This window comes from Aplidium turbinatum, chromosome 3 (genome assembly GCF_918807975.1).
Source record: "Aplidium turbinatum chromosome 3, kaAplTurb1.1, whole genome shotgun sequence".
NCBI classification, from domain to species: domain Eukaryota; kingdom Metazoa; phylum Chordata; class Ascidiacea; order Aplousobranchia; family Polyclinidae; genus Aplidium; species Aplidium turbinatum.
Genome location: NC_137474.1, coordinates 37,164,707 through 37,182,624, shown reverse-complemented (window position 1 = coordinate 37,182,624; position 17,918 = coordinate 37,164,707). Strand labels below are relative to the sequence as shown.

Genomic DNA, 17,918 nt, shown 5'->3' with positions numbered 1-17,918 from the left:
TTAATAAGTCGGTTCAAATGTGTGAAGAATTAATTTGTGAGAATTCAACGTGGAATTCGGTACTGAAAATAACTTAGGCTGTGCAAATAAAAGTTGAGGTAAAATAAAAGTTGGTTTCGTGCAATGATGCTATTTTCATTTCACACATGCGTGTTTCTTTAAAAAAGAGGAAGTGAAAGGCGTAGGCTACCAGGGGATTTACCCAATGGTTACTTTATTTGTTACTGACAGAAAATTTCGTGATGAAATTTGTTGCAATATCGTTGCAAAACGCCACTTATAAAAAGAAGGTAGCCTAATCTTGTGACTATGTTTATGAAGAAGTTTAAGGTTTCAGTTTCCCATTCAAAAGGCTGTATAGGCTAGGTCCAGAGTATATGTTGTCATAAACCGCGAGTGAAGTCAAAGTAGCTTCAGATTTAGTTATCGCAAAATTTAGTAATACGTTTAGTTGAAAGTGGCCAGAATGTCTCCAACAACCACAACATCCTCGAATGGTAAGAAAAACAAGGTTCTTCTTCGAACGAAATTGCTATGCACATTGACAAACAATCAAGTGAGTTGAAGTAGGCTTCAACTAGGCTGCTGTACATAGGCTACAGTAGGCCTACAATACGAGAGTAGTAGGCTTGGAAAAGACCTACAGCTAAACGTGGCATATTTTCCTACTCTCTGAAAACTAATTTCGATTCGTCAGTGTTTAAAGTTTGGATGTGAATTTCGTAAATATATTAATGTGCTACAGTAAATAATGCAGCTAAAAGAGAGGAATGTAGCCTATATAGGCTACCGTATGTTTTCTTAACTTTCTCTCAACCTTTTTGTAACTTTTACGTATGTTGTTGATAGCCTACAATGTAGCCTAACTTATGTTCAGCTTCGAAACAAACTTGAAAATAACTTTTGCTAAGTTTCTGATAATCTTGTCTTTTGACAAAACTTTTAAACAATAGATCAGTAAATCGTGAATCTGGGGTGGTAAAAGAATAGACCATCGGCCCCAAAGGCTCACACAACGAATATGTAGACACGCTGAAAAATTTATTTGTAAATTTCACCAAACGTAATGGCATAAAAATGGTGTTGTGATCGAGCCAATTTCTCTTGCTTGTTTTATTATAATCGACACACGTTTAGTATATTTTGGGTAATTAATATTAATTGTTTTAACTAATTAACCTCTTTATTTAATGTATGAGATGTAAAGCTGTGGTGGTCATGGTACACTCCGTTTTTATGCTTATAACGTTTTTGGCTTAGATTAAATGCCAGTTTTAAAGTTATCTCCCTTTGTATTTAGAAAATTATTTCGATCTTTTGCATGCGCTTAGCGTTTTGTCGCTTCTGCCTTTTTCCGGACATATAGTATGTTATGATAATTAGAAATAGTAAACGCTTTGGTGGTCGAAAATACAAAACCATATGTGTCAAACTCCCGGCCCGCGGGCCAAATCCGGCCCGCGATGCAACATTTTTTGGCCTTCAGGATGGTATTAAATTTCTTTTAAATCTGGCCCGCCGATATGCTACATCACAAACAACTTCAAGTTATAATAAACTTACATAACTAAAATAAACAATAATGAAGTTATACGTGATTAAAACTTAATAAATGTTTAGTTTATAGGCCTAAGTACTGTTCAGTGCATATTTGCACGAGCCAAAGTCCTCAATATGCTTCATCAAAGAACATTCTGGGTAGGCCATATTGACGAATTGCCAAAATCAAAAAATCTGGCGATTTTTGAAGAAAATAAGCAAACATTCACACAGGAGTAGCCTTACTGATGAACACCTGTCTTCAATCATAAGGATTTCCTCAGCTAAGAGCTTGACCCCAAACATTGATAAACTTGCATCAAAAATGAGAAGCCAAGTATCGGGGTTAAAGTAGCCTATGCGTTACAAATGCGCAAAGTAAACTTTCGTGTAGGTTTTTCCTTGCTTTTTAGAGACATGTTTGTGTTTTTCGGTTTTAGTTTGAATATTGTTTTCCTTCGCTGCTCTGAAAAGGCTGTACTGAAAGCCATAAAAAGGAATAAAACTGATATTTTTCTTTATTTAATTGCCCTATCTTGACTTTAGATATGACCTGACCTGAGTTGACTTTTTTAAACTTAAATCATGTTTCGGTAAATGCGTAACCCATATACTTAAAATCGCTGTCAAAACCAACTATTGTTGCAAAGTCGGAAGTTCCTTGAAATATATTTTGCAATAAATATTGAACTAGTCTGGCTCGCGACTTGTACTGATTTTTTAATTTTCGCCCGGGGTGCATTTGAGTTTGACACCCCTGATCTAAAGAGAAACTTTTCCTTCTACTGGTTTTGTTCGTGGTTGTTGGCATTGTTGGTTATCCCTCGTCTTCGAGGATGATGGTCTTCGCATAAACGATGAGTGACTGAGTGAGAAATGAATCCAAACCCTTGTTGACATGAAGACTTCGATTGTGGACCGTAGCCTTTTATTCTTTGACTTGACGACGTCTCAAGGTTTGCGTTTTGTTGCTATTTTTCAACTATCACTATATTCTGCATCTAACTTATTGTGACATGCTGCAATGATCAAACTGAACAGATGCATTGACATCACAATTTGGCAAACCGACTAGCGACAATGACGACAACAAATTTAATGATGCAGTAATTCTGTGTTTGTTTCCTGCAGCTTGATGTTGTCTACAAGCTATCAACTGAAGAAGCTACGGGAAGAAGCGATGTTGCTCATCATTACATTTTTGTTGTGGATGTTAGCGGGAGCATGAACTTCAAAATAAACGAAGTGGGCCCGCCCAAGCTCGACAGAGTAAAGGTAAAATCAAAAACAACGCACCAACTTCAGACGGTAGCCTATTATATACTGTATAGGGCCTATAACACTTATACAGGATACTGCATTGACGTCAGAGAAAAACTGCTACTATTAAAACTATGTGAACTAACCGAGATTCTTTGTCGATGCCAACTCGCTGACAAATAACCTAAACAGCAAATCGATCGTTTTATACATTGGTTCAACGTTTGCAGACGATGTTTACCGTCTGCAGACGTTGAATCAATGTATAAAACGATTGATTTGCTGTCTGGGAACGCAGCCTGTGTAGTGTGTACCTTATAGGCCTACTTCTATGGCAAACGACGCATGCTTTTACACTAATTTTGTCAGCCTCAATTCATGCATACACGTTTTTGCTGTGCCATTGCAGGTAACATCTTACAGGTCACATCTTTATGCAGCATAATGATAGGTCTACAACGATATTTTTTAAACTTTGTTCCTCAAGCGGTTCTCAGATATGCCACAAAACTTTTTTAAATTTTGGACAATTAGCTCTCAACATTAAAAATACGGGAGAATATGAGATTTGATAACACACTATTTATTAAAGTATCAGATAACTGATGCATGGCCACAGCCAGATGTATCTCTAGGCAGCCATGACTGATAATAATACTTCATTTTTTCTTAGCGATGTAGTAAGAGTGATTGTCACATTGCACTGTACAATAATCAAAGGCGGATTTAGAAGGGAAAGGGGCGATTGGAGCGATTGCCCACATCTATACCACAAAAAATTATATTCACTGTATATTTGCAAAGTTGGATTAAATTTAAACTTACATTTCATTGTGATTTGTTGAAATCGCTTCCCTCACCACCTGTTGGACCCGCCCTTGACGGTAAGTGTCTCCAAAAGTCATTAAAAAATATCTTTACAGCCAGTATAGGGTTAACCAGGGGGTTCATAGGGTACGTATGTACCCTGATCCGAGATAATTTTTGAGGGCCTGGAACCTTTTCAAGGAGTCCGGATACATGAACAAACTACAGCGTATTCTTTGGATACAGTGTATTTTCTTACAAATGTTTTGATTTGGAATCTAAGGATCTCAGTGGTACCGGGCCAAAAATATCCTTTCAACGGCCCTGTTCACAGCAACATCAAAGCTATGCTAATTAGACGTAATGTTGACGTAAACTTAAATAAAGTTTTGAAGGAAATCGTTGACACGATCCGCTCTTAAAATCTCCATTTGAAAAGGAAATTGTTCACAAAATTATGAACACATTGTCTGAACTACAGCTGGCATTTCAATATTAGGCTACTTCCCCGAGTTTGCTTTTAACGAGTTTTAGATGGGTAGTTTGCAGGAAATTTGCAAAGTGAGGTTTTACGATTTTTATCTTAGTGTGCAGCAAGCTGAAAGTGTTTGAGAACCGCTGACCTACAGATTGTTGGTAAATAACCCTCAAAAAAATTTACTCTTGTAAATATCTTCCGGATAAAATCCCTTCTGTAAATATACCCCTTGTAAAGAACTGAAACTATTTTGTGAGACTATTAGCATGGCGGATTTTTTTCGGGGGATTTTTACCGATTACCTTAACCTGCAACAAACTCTAACCTTGTTTCTTAATAAGCCTCTTATTTATATTTGAATTAATACCAAGTATTGTTTACCGTGAAATATTTTTAGGTTTTTGCAGAGCTTCTTGTGAAAAACATCAATCCGAACGATTTTCTTTCGATCATTGCTTTCAATGTGAATGCCACAGTATGCCTAAAGAAAACAAAAATGTCGGACGAAGGAAAGGTATGAAATTTTAATTCAAAATAATGCACCGTCTGTCATTAGTAATCGCGAAATATTCAAGCAGTAGCTTACAGATGATATTTACCACTGAATTTTTTTCTCAATATTGCAAAGCGAATAGAAAAAGTCCATTGAATCATGTCGCTTCTTTCTTTGGTAGGCTACGTAGATCTTTCGAACAAAACAAACTTAACTTAAAACAAACTTAAATTAGATCAACTGACATTGAATCTATGTGAAAAGGCTACTATTTTACCTGGCTGTGGAGAAGTATAACTTAATACTGAAAAGTTTGGGTGTTCATCAGGACACTTATCGTTTCTAGCACCAGTTGCAACGTTCATCTGATGAAATTGAAAGTACAAGCAACAACAAACAGGATGGTTTATTGCTTCACTGACGTTTCGCGCACCATGACAATGCGCGTCCTCAGAGCGAATAACATACAAACTAAAATTTTATTTTATAAAATAAATAAATAAAATAAAATTTTATTTTATTTTGTATGTTATTCGCTCTGAGGATGCGCATTGTCATAGTGCGCGAAACGTCAGTAAAGCAATAAACCATCCTGTTTGTTGTTGCTTTTACTTTCAATTTCATCAGATGAACGTTGCAACTAGTGCTAGAAACGAAGTATAACTTGTCGATATCTCAAATATCGCTCGCTGAAGTCAATCAACCGTGTCTTTGTAAGCTCAAGACTTAAGAATTAAATGAAAATGTCAATGATCATTTTACGTATGGTGGATTCATACCAGTAACACTGGAAAGCTAATCTAAACACTGAGGATATTTGATGCATCATTGCAAATACGACACTTGATTTAATTAATCAACTCGGCCAATTAATTTCCACGCTTCTACAAAAGCCAAGTAATATCACCGAGTTCAGTAGGCTACACTTGCATGATTTGACATATATTTTTCAACATAATGTTCACCAACACTGTCGAGTAAATGATAACCCGACGATTACATATAGCCTACAGTACTATGTTAGAAAAGTGCTGTTATGGCATTTTTATTTTTGATAGTATTTAACTTCTAACTTTGAAATCTAAATTGAGTAGGCTAATTCTTTTTCCAGTGCAAATCAAACAATATGCGGTTAAAGCAAGAATGTAGCCTATTTAATTTCAAGCTTGTTGTCTTGCATAATTTTTAGACTTGCGCTCACAAAGCGATTGCAAATATGAAAGCTGCAGGAGGGACTGATTTTCAGAAGGGAATACGGAAGGGACTGGAAATCGCGAATTGGTAATGCGGAATCACTTGGAAACGATCTGAGATGGTTTGATAAGAAACAAAATTGCCATGCGGATACTACATATATTAGGCTAGGACGCTAGGTCATCAGGCCCCGATCGAACTTCGTTAAAAATATTCGTTCGATCGGGGCCTTGAACGAAGTCCGCCCGTTAGCTCAGTGGCTACGCGCCCGGCTTAAGATCACACTGCGCTGGTTCGACTCTCGGGGTGTGCGCTTGAGCAACGCATTTCAGGACTGCTCTCCATTCAGCGGCACCTAGTGAATGGAATAATTCCCCGGCAACAACGCTTCAACATCGGAAACTTCACTCTGCCAATCTTGGTAACCGGCTCTGTGTCAAGAGCCTTTACAAGTACGCGAAACTACCAGGAATATCCAATCAAGGCTTTGTCAGTCCTAGGATAAAGATTCAAAACCAACCAACCGACCGAACCCGTTCAAGACACATAAATAGACATCATTGATGATCTCAAACATGAGTGAAACTCGAGCATAGCGTCTTCTATATTTGTTCAATCGGAGCCTCAGTGACTTTACAAATCCCCACATCGCCTTGATTGTTCAGATATATTAATAATAATAGCCTAATAATAGTGTTTTTATTTGCGCCCATTACGATAACATACAGAACACTGCGATCACAGCTGCGATGCAACAGACGACAGGAAGCAGCGAAGTGACATATTGTCTTCGAGTCAACTGCTCCCCTTATTTCGGCTTGCCTTTAAGTGTCTTTGCCGAGACACAGCCGCGTGCTCTGGAGCGGTGTCGAACCCACGTCCTTTCGAACGTCGCGCAGACGTTCTCACCACTCGGCTACGCAGCCGACAATGTTCATTTTTTATTTCACCGATTAACCAAATAATAAATTAAAATGATGTGACAAATGCCTTCTTGAAATTTGCGTCTTGTAGAATCATCTAGTTCTAGTCTAACCGTGGCACGTTTTTTTTTTTAAATGCGTTGGCTATAAGAGAGCTGGAGTGAATAGATCTTGCTAGTTTAAACATTTAACCCCACTGTATTAGTGACGCGTTTTTCGTGAAACATAGGCCATTGATTGTGCAATCTTGTGAAGAGGAGCGGAGTTTTCACCAAAACATATGATGTGTAGGTCTACAATAATCCGACCTCGAAAATACACCAAAAATAAAGTTAATTTTCTTGGTTTTTTGAGGAGACGATCGTCCCAATCGCTCTCTCCCCCTAGATCAGTGGTTCTTAGCCTTTTCTGAATCATGGCCCCCCCAGACTGTGGCTCTAAAAGACCGTGACCCCCTTGATTGAAATAAATTTTAAACCTTCAGTGAAACGAATTTTAGACATTTTATAAACAAAATTTATATGTGGGTCAAATATAAATAGCAAAAAAAAGCTACAAAAATATAAAATTTAGTTGTGATGTAGCAGTCGATGGCTTATTGTCCTTTACTTTAAGACTTATGTTACAATCACAAAAGATGATGCAACATGCAGTGAGATAGAACATACGATGAAAAAACATGCTTTTAGCTAGCTTTACGATACTAACACCTACAAGAGTGCTTTTATTGCCACAATTCTACGTTTCTGTCAATTAATAGCCTACATGTTATAATTCATTAATGAAGCCTTTTATCTTGGCCCCCCTGAGAACGCTCTGTGGCCCTCTGGGGGGGGGGGGGGAGGGCGAGAGCCACGGTAAAGAACCCCTGCTCTAGATCCACCACTGCTTTGAGACGAGAAGCACTGAAAAATGATTGTTGTGTTTTGTTTAGTTTCAGTGAGCCAACACGGGACCAGATCATGCTCTTTACTGATGGCGAAGTAACATGCGGCGAAAAAAACCCAGACAAGCTTGTGACTGAATATAAAAAGTTCATGGCGGTCCCGCAACGAAATCATCGCATTCCTCTATCTTCTATGTCTATTGGAGATCACAAGCCAACGCTTTTGTGTGAGGTTAGTTGCCAAAATTTGTAGCTTGGAGTCAGAGCGCTACTGTATTTAGATCAACGCTGATCCATTCAATGAAGGAGTAGCCTACAATTTGGACATATCAAGGTAATCCAATTTTGTCATACTGTAAGTATGGGCATGAAAAAAACATATAAACATCTGAGACGGCGGTTTCAAACCTTTCCATAAACCGCTAAGGCGCCCGATGGAAAGTTTTAAGAGGATCTGTGATTACACTGATTCAGCCAGGAAAAATGAAGCGTAGCTCACGTTACAGCTTTTAACTATCCATAGGCGTCGAAATAGGGTGGGCAAAATATGTTTCGCCCACCCTGTTTTCATGACACATGAAGTGTTCGTTACAATTATTTCCGTTTTTGTTACAACGCTGAATTATCCAACCAACTGCAGCGCAACTTCTTGTTTTACGCTATGTCTCTCGCTAGGTATCCGACAGAACAAAGCGATTCCGTAACAATGCTGCGTTGAAAAAAAGGCTTGGGCACGATTTGATATCAAGCCAATACCATGGACTTGCCAATACGCTGTAAAACCGCGGAACTCATCTCTCTCTCTTGGGATGTCGCACGTTGAAAACCTGTCTAGAGCAGAAAGCCAAGACAATTAGAATCCGCGTGGCCTAGCTTTTCGTGGTAATCGAAATTGCGCTGACAAGTGTGTCAGTACAAACGCTAAATCGAATGCGCGCATTTACCGCGCTCCTCTCTTCTAAGAGGACTTGTCGTACGTTTCCTCTATTTACATATTGAATATCGTCACGGTTAGAAACAAAAATCAGCATCCGCAAACCATTTTCGGTACTCACTGCATTGTTGTTGCTACGGCAACTGCCACACGCTGGCAATTCCTGGTGAGAGAAAGCCACGTTTGATCTTTTCTCCGAATGGTCTCACTTTTGTTACGTCACTATCAAACTTCAGTTCCGTGTCAGCGTAAGGGAATATGAACATGACATCATAATTATTAACATGACAATAAAATAACCGATACAAACTAAAGACCTACTGAAACAAGCGCTTTTTACAAATCTTTCCTCACATACTTGTTGCTGGGTATAAATTGGGGCACCGCGTGATGTTGTCATTTCATTCTTGAAAAGTTAAACATGAAGCAAAGTCAAACATCTATTCGAGCATTCTTAAAACCAGTTTCCAAAAGGTTTTTGTGAGAAAGACTAACCATTGCGAATTTGCGAACATACACATTCAATGAAATCTGTTTGAAAACTCTCGCCCATCCAGAACCCCAGAATCCCTCTTTTCTAAGAAAAAAATCGACGCCTATATAGCCTATATGCTACCCAAGAGAGAGGTTTAAACTCTATCTTTCTTATGACCGCTCTAATTTCGCTTTGCTTTAATGTAACCTGGTTGGCCTTGTCTCAAAACAATAAGGTCGATAAAGTTGATCAGAAATAAATAAATTTTAGATTTCCTTTTTTAAGATGCTAAGAAAACTTACTTTTCAAGGCAAAGTTTTGTTTTGCAGATGTCTAGACGTTTGGGAAGTGACGCTTTCTACTGGTTGGACGAAAATGCTGATTTTGAGGCGGACATGTTTACCCCCGTTTTTCTGCGGTGAATCTCGTTTTTTGTGCGATGTAAAGTCTTTTATGATCAATATTTTTTAAACATTCAAAGGTCAGGGCAATGTGTATTGAATAAAATAAAGAATACTAGTCTAATTGAAAGGTCAAGAGCTATTTTTCGAATCCGGAAGTAAAACTGTTGTTTTAAGCTATGACGATTATTCTGGGAAATGTTTCAAATTTATGTTTTGTACAGGGATTCCACACAGATAACGGATATCGAAACAACATTGTCATGTGAGCATGAAGATGTCACTTTTGTTAAAAACAAATTCACAACTGAATATTTGGAAAAAAAGGTTTGACCATTAGCAACTAACCTTGCATTTTAAGACAGCCTACCTAACTTTGAATTGCGAGAAAGTTATCATCATAAACATATTGGATGTAACCTTGGACTCCCTCTCTTTTCCCAAGAGAAAAAACACCTGTATCTTTTCAGCTATGTCTCTAAAACAAGGCTTCTTAACCAGGGGTGCACGCACCACTAAGGGGTGCGAGACCTGTGCCTATAGGCGGTGCGGAATGCTGAGTTAGAGTTATCAAGGTTTTTTATAATATGACGTAAGAAGCAAAGTTGTTTTACCAGGTTTCAACAAAAATTTCAAACTGTAGGCGACTATTACTTTTCAGCCAATCCTAGGAAGGGGTGCGAGAACTGGTTGGTAATTTCAAAGTGGTGCCGACCAGGCAAAAGGTTAAGAACCGCTGTTCTAAAATGTCATGTTACTATCTCTATTGGTTCCAAATTTTTAAAGTTTTTTTTCTCTTATCTTACACGTGTAATCATATAATTAACTATATTGCATTTTTCAATTGCATACTGTCCAGCAGAATAATAGTTCTATTTTTCAGCAATTTCGACAAACAGAAAACGAGGAATTAGCTGAGCCACAAACGTCTTGGTTTGAAACGTTCAAAAGTGTAGGTGCATTTTTTGGGCTCACCAAGCCTGTGGAAAGTGAACCTGAAATTGGTGATATTGTTCAACTGCGCTATTTCATTCACGGTTTACCAAATTCAATGACCAAACACATTGTATTCACATTAAATCTTCCAGACGACTTCAAAACCAAGGTAATGTACATTATTTAGTATGGCTCTACTAGTAACATCATAGATGACTTACAATAATAACATACGCCTAGACTCTGGTAACATACGCCTGTATTTAAGATTTTTTTTTAACTGATTAATTTTAGTTAATGTAGGCTGCTGTAAGTTTACTACTTTCAGTAAAGTATTTCATGCGAAATTCAACGTGTTCTGCTGTAGCTCAACCATTTCAAGTTTATAGATTTTGCAATGAATGTATTTATGCAAAAGTGATGTTTTTCCTTTCTAGCACCAGTTGCAACGTTTATCTGATGAAAGTGAAAGTAAAAGCAACAACAAATAAGGTTGATTTATTGCTTCACTGACGTTTGGCACACCATGACATCGCACATCCTCAGAACGAATAACATACAAAATAAAATTTACGAAGTTATAGTATCTTCTGACAGGTGTCAAACCCACAACAATGCTTGATATGAACGACTCGGTTACATGTCTTGTAATGCGAAGAAATTTATTTTCACACGAGTCAGCAGTTCAATGATATAGTTAAAAATCGATTTCGATCAGCTAGAAGCTAGATCATCTTCAGTTAAGCTGATTGTGTTCAAATAGGCATGAAGCCTGCGTGTCAAGACCATAAAGATTTATGACTAAAACACAAATGACTAAGACTATGACATAAAAGCAGTGTACCGGTATGTGTTTCGTTTTTCTTTGTTTATTGCATTGATCGGTTAGTGCCTGCTTATTTGCAGTCATTTTCATTTCTGAAGTACAGTTTGTTTGCAATGACTAAAGAAAAACAACAAGTCGAAGAAACGGTAGTCTCCATCTTCCAGCAATCTATAAGTAGTCAGACTTGGAATTTTTCAATGTAGAGAGAAAAAGTTTTCTCTGCCTATAAAACGTTAAATGGTAGTTTTATTAAATATTTCTGGAAACTTCCTTGGTTTCATATTATCTGAATTTTCTCAATTAGCTACTCTCCAAGGCGTATATGATAAATCAGAGTTGACTCTGTCAAGGAAACAAGCAAAGCTGGTCCTGTAACCGGTGGTGTAAATCTTCTAAAATGACTGAGACTTTTGATAAATTCTTATTTCTTTTCGAATTAACGTGTGCTTTAAAAGGTCGTCGCTAATTAATTGGATACGCTACTATATTACATTTCGGTTAGTAGTCGGCAGCAGTGGCCGAGTGGTTAGCGCGTTGGGCTCGCTGTCGAGAGCCTGCATATTCGACTCCAGCCACCACCACTTGCTGTTGTTTCTCTGGGCAAGAAACTTTACGATAATTGCTTCTACGATAATTGCTAATTGCAAGAAACTTTACGATAATTGCTTCTACGATAATTGCTAATTGAAAGAAACTTTACGATAATTGCTTCTACCCAGTGATCGATTTCGAATAATGGGTAGTACCAAATTTAAGTCATAAGTAGAATAGACAACCGGAAACAGACATTGCCGTCGGCTGCAGCGTGGGTCAGGTGTACGTCGGAAGGCGCACACCGATGCATAGCGCTCAAGTCCGCTTTCCCGCAATGCAGGATAAAGATAATAAAACAAACATTGTATTATAATCACTGAAATCATATTGAATTGATATTAATAACAATGCCGTCTATTAATTTTCATTGCTTATCTAAGTACTGTAAATTAGTATACTTCGGTAGATGTTCATTGTGATGGCTGGTTTTGCTTTGAACATTAAGTCTGTCTTAACAAAATGTAATGTACCCTTTTTTTACATAGCTGAACGAGGAAGTCATCTTAAAGATTAAGACTACTTATCTTGATAAAAACAAGGAGTTTCGAAGTGTTGAAAATGACTTGGTGATTTATTTGAAAAGAATGCATGAAACACTACTGCACGAAGCCCCCACTGGTAAGGTTTCCTAGCCAATAAACCAATTCTTTTAATTAATTAACGTCTGCAGACGTTGAATCATTGTGAAAACAATTGATCTACTAGCTAAAATCGGAACGCGACAGCCTTAGATATAACAATTATATAGGCCAGGGGCGTGCAACTGTTTATCGCAATGGGCCACAACGTACAATTATAATGATGCTGAGGGACAGTCTATCGAATAACACATGAATTTATATGAAAAATTTATTTAATGGAAAAGTACACACAATCAAGTTACACATTGAGTGAGTGATTAATGAGATGTCTGATATCTTCTCTGTCCAGAGATCTTGCCAATGTCAGCTTTGACGGAGGAAGTGGCAACTTGAAGTTGACTTGACAAGTGCTCATCTGTAAGCTGATTCCTGCATTTTGTCTTGAACAGCTTCATTTTTGAAAAGAACTGCTCTCATAATGCAATGCTATCATGCTATAATAATTAGCAGAGTGTTTTGCACAGTAGTGTCGCTTGATATTGTACTCTTTCATTACTGCTATAGTGTTTTGACAAAATAAATCAGGCAAACAACATCTTGATTGTGTTGAACAACGAAGTAATTTATACACCACTCATTGTTGAACTTCCGTCTTTCATAATCAACCTTCTTTTTCTTACTATGCTAAGCTTTTTGTAGAATAAATATTAATATATTCACCACACTGCACCTATAAAGTAAGATTTATGTTACTGAATTATTGCCAGAAGAACAAGGCGGTTTTCTACAATGCTTACTAATGATGCAACAATAATGCTAATGATGTAATAATGCTAAAAATCAATAATGCCAATGATGACGTTACAAATAACAACATCCTCCGATCTAACAGTGAAAACTATTTAAAAATAATGGGCTACTGGATGAAGAATGTGCGGGCCACGTAAATGGGTACCGCGGGCCGTGCTCTGGCCCGCGGGCCGTATGTTGCACGCCTCTGATATAGGCTATACAGCATATACCCTACCACCTGTAACCAATAACATAACGCTAGTGTGATTTAAAAATTTGTTTGTACTTTCAGGAGAAATTGCTCTCTACAATAGAAAAAAAGATCGTCCTCCAGGAGAAAAGGCTCCCGTTATAGAAGCACAAGATATTTTTCGTCAAACCGCTGCATACACGGTGGAAAACAATGAAGTGGGAAAGACGTGGGAGAACGCTAAAGAAGCTTATGCTGTTGTTGCAGTGCAACAGTGTCGTGTGGGCACTACACAGGCTTTTGCTACAATGTCTCAAAACCTGGAGTAAGTAGGCTACAGTATATGCAAACGAGGTTTGTGTAACTCGGTGACTGTGGGGTAGAGTAGGGTTGAAAAGGGTATCCAGGAGGTACTTTTGGACCGTAACCAGGTGTGATTTTAGAGACCCGTAGGCTAACCTTTCCAAAGGGCCCGGGAACTTGAAAAACAAAATAACATCTCGTATTCCTTGGACATAGTTGTTATTATCATCATAACAGAATAGTAAGTTGCGCTAATGATTTGGTGATTTTGTTGACCCTCTAGTTGGGCTCAAAAGGAACATCTACATTCTACATCGGAACTTATTCTTCACCAACTACAATTCTACTTGTCTTGGATGCATCATCATCATCAGCCAGTCACGCCACTGCTGGCAGATGGCTTCCATATAGTGTATATTTCCACAACATTCTGTCTTTTGCTGTTCTCATCCGGGTGAAGCCAATGTTTTCTTCAATGTCATCCCGCCATCTTCTTTTCGGTCTCCCTCTAGTTCTATTTGCATATCTTGGTCTCCAATATGTGGTTATTTTGCTGTCTGCTGTCTGTTGTTCTGCTAAATGTCCTGCCCATTGCCATTTCAGATTTGTAGCTGTTTCAATGTCATCTTTAGTATGTGTTTTGTTTATGATAACTTCAGTTCTAATCTTATTCTTTGTATGTTCCTTTGCACTGCTGCCAGTTTTCTTGTATCAAACTCTCAAAAATCATCGATGAATATAAGTTTTGAAACATTTAATTTTTGTACTTGAATCGTGTAACCAATTACATTTGAAAGTATTTGTAATTCAAAACAATGTAATTAAAAATTTTGATGGTGTAATTATAGTGTAGCCTAACTGAACTGAAAACTATGAGTGCAGACTCGACGACTTCCTACGCATTTTTAGGGCTACGGTCTTTCGCACTCTCCCATTGGATGCACACTGTACGTTTTGTTTTATGTAGCCTACGTTTCGCAAACGAACAAAAATAAATGACCATACCATACTATGTAATTGATCCAAGTCTGCTTCCAAGTTAATTTTTTCACCATTAGCTTAAAGCCAATTACTTTACAGAAACGAAAGCTTCGATAGAGACATGTTGATTGCGAGTGCAAAAGATGTTTGTGACAGTCTATCTGAAACGATTGTGTTGCTGTTTGGCGAGAATGATCCATACGCAGAGAAAGCGATGCAAGAGGCGGATGCTTTCAAAAATCAGATTTCTGCACTGGAGCGATTGGTCTCTGACGACGATAAGTGAGTGATTCGGAGATATAGTTTCTTGAGATTTGTTTTATTTGGCTTATGCTTGATCACGATCATCATTGATCACGATCATCATTATTGACTATGAATCAGATAAAATTTAATGTGTTTAAGGTCGAGATTTTAAACAATATGCTCTTTAAAACTGAGTTTCTTTCCAAGCAAATACAGTTTGGTTATTAAATCTGTTCGTCCCAATAGCTCAGTTGGTTACGCGCCCACTACTATGAACGAAAAAATGGTAAGATCGAGCAACTCGTATAATTTGTAGATTCAACAACAAGCGAGACATTTATTTTGTTAATTTTGGTGACCGGGGCTTCGTCAGCGGTTCAAAGACTAAAAGTGTGCAAACTATAGAAACTACTATGATTAAGCTTGCCAAGAGGCTTTTCCAATGCGAGGATAATGACTCTCACAACCAAATTATAAATATAAGGATTCTTAACCTCCCGTAGCAATCGATTGTGACCTGCCAAAATCTTTAGGCTACTAAGTTTGCTTAATTCCGTAAGCAATGCTTGCTCATTGAATGGTTCGACTCAATTATCTATTGTTGTTTAGTACGTAAACAAACTTTTCCTTTCTTAAAAATCTAGATCCAAATGGATTAAACTAGTTTCTGGTGAAATATCGTTGGGCAAAGAAATGCCAACAACAAGGGGTGTCCTGGATTCAGAAGACAATACTTCTCAGCTTTTTATGCCGGAATCTATTGGAAATCAGCTTGATCAGATGAAGAAGGTAGGCCTTTAACGTTGCCTTATACGGTAGCTTATGTAAAGTTGTGGTTTGATCGATAGATTGTAGGCTACCGGTACGTACGTTTTAGAGATAGGTTAAAGATAAGTTGTAAGATAGGTTGTTGGTGCCTTTAGAAAACGTTTGTTTTGTCTACTTAGGCTATACGAAGGCCTTTGATCGAAATTAGATCGTTCACCGTCAAGGTTATTCTGACGTTCATTTTTTGAGCAAAATGTTTATTTGAATTTTCCAATAATTTTTGGTTTGAAAGTTAAAACAATGTCCAAGAAGATTGCCATAGGCCTAGCCTACTCGTTTAAACTACGCTTCAAAATCAATCTCAAATCAATCACCCAGTCAAATTATTAAAAACAGAACTAAATTCGCCCAACGATTTTCAAATGAGGCAATTTGATAAAACAGTTTTTGCTTTGAATGATCTATCTTGGTGATGTACCCAGGGATTCAGAAGAAGATTCTAGAAATTTCTGGATGTATCTCAGCAAAAAAATTGACTAATCTAATGACTGATTTAATCTGTCAAATTTTGACTTTGTTGTGAATCTTTTTCTAAACCATTTACGAAGTTGTGTGGAGCATAGCCTACTATTGGACAACGTTCTCCACATAGCCTTTAGATGACTTCGCGATTTAACTTAGAATTGCTTTTATAAACAAACAGAGCGAGAGATTTTCAGATTTTTTCAAGGTAAGATAGATTCTGAACTTTACTAATTTATCACTGTATTGATTTTGGCAGGACGTTGAAGGAAAGCCTTTCCGAGGATACACGTACGGATACGATTCAAGATCTTAAAGAATGCTTGGAAAAATGCTTTCATCGCTTTATTAGCAAACTTGCTAACTTCTCATGTAGCCTAGTTTTGGCTAGGCTACGTAGCCTACTGTAGCCAGGCCCGGATTTAGGGGGGCAGAGGGAGCAGTTGCCCCCGGCCCCCCGACTTTTGAAGGCCCCCCTATGTGGAAAAAAATGTGATTTTGTGTTATTTTTTTCCTTTTGGCCTTTAAAGTTTCTGCAAAATGCTGTGCAGTACTGGACTGATGCTACTGTAGACGTAGAGATGGTTTTTCGTGCCGTAGGCTTGAAAAATTTTTTTCACGGGGGCCCCCCGATCTAAAAGTGCCCGGGCCCCCCATCAGCTAAATCCGCCCTGACTGTAGCTATAAAATCGATTCATCATTAGGCTTATCTTTTTTTTCTGCTCTGCAACTTCACATTTTTTATATTTATGCTATTGTTGTTTTGTAGGCTTACATTAGAGTTGAACATAGTAAATGCTACTCGTTGACGCTCATACTGTAACTATTTGAAATATTTGCCATTTGTGCACATTTCATGAACTGGGGTTGTTATGATGCTTTCGTATTGGTTCTGTTGCTCACAATTTGAATACCTGATGCGCTTAACGTTCACTGCTTTTATTGAAAATTTTGTTAAATGACTTTATTATTGAGTTTTCTTTAACCAAACAGAAATATCTTGTCGCGGATTAAGAATCAGCTATAAAATGTGATTAACAATTTATTGTGTACGGTATTGAACACATCAAAGCTATCCTACATAACTTATGGGAAAGGTCAGATTAGTTGACTCATTTTTTACTTAAATGCATCTAATTTCAAACATCCTTTTTCTACCAAGCTGAAAATCATCAAATATAAAGAACGCTTTACCTTAACTCCAAGACTTGTTTCACTGCGATAATGAGTTTTCAAGTTCGTTCGCCCCGTTAGCTCAGTGGTTACGCGCCGGCTCAAGATCACGGCGTTGGTTCGACTCTCGGAGAGTGCACTTGAGCAACGCATTTCTAAGGACTACTGCATTCAGCGGCACCAAGTGAATGGAATAATTCCCCTGCAACAACACTTCAACAATCAGAAAACGTCACTCTGCCAATCTCGGTAACCGGTCTTGCGTCAAGAGCCTCCACAAATATGCGAAACAACCAGAAATAACCTATCAAGGCTGTGTCAGTCCAAGGATAAAGATTCAAAACCAAACCAACTAAACCAAGTATAATTTTCAGAAGCTTCAGAACTTCTTCTGAATTGAGTCAACTAACCCGATGCTGAGGGTTAGCCTATAGCAGACATGGGCAAACTACGGCCCGCGGGCCAAATCCGGCCCGCCGGCTCTTGTATTCTGGCCCGCCGGATGTTATCGACATGTTGCAAGTTTTATTATTGTGAAGTTTCAATAGGAGGATTAGATACCTCTTGTCTCTAAATAGCGATACAATGTAGAATGTAATCGGGAAAGAATGTAATC

General features: G+C 38.0%; 1 protein-coding gene across 1 annotated transcript; it reads left to right on the top strand.

Moving 5' to 3' along the window:
- The first annotated feature begins 329 nt into the window (after positions 1-329).
- On the top strand, positions 330-17,322 carry LOC145767215 (uncharacterized). The gene is made up of 13 exons (XM_082578997.1): positions 330-556; positions 2,671-2,814; positions 4,482-4,598; positions 5,767-5,858; positions 7,629-7,812; positions 9,319-9,407; positions 9,615-9,717; positions 10,274-10,495; positions 12,232-12,364; positions 13,412-13,634; positions 14,693-14,875; positions 15,484-15,628; positions 16,389-17,322. The coding sequence occupies exons 1-13, from the start codon at positions 467-469 to the stop codon at positions 16,443-16,445; spliced, it is 1,782 nt and encodes a 593-aa protein (XP_082435123.1). The 5' UTR covers positions 330-466; the 3' UTR covers positions 16,446-17,322.
- Positions 17,323-17,918: the final 596 nt, after the last annotated feature.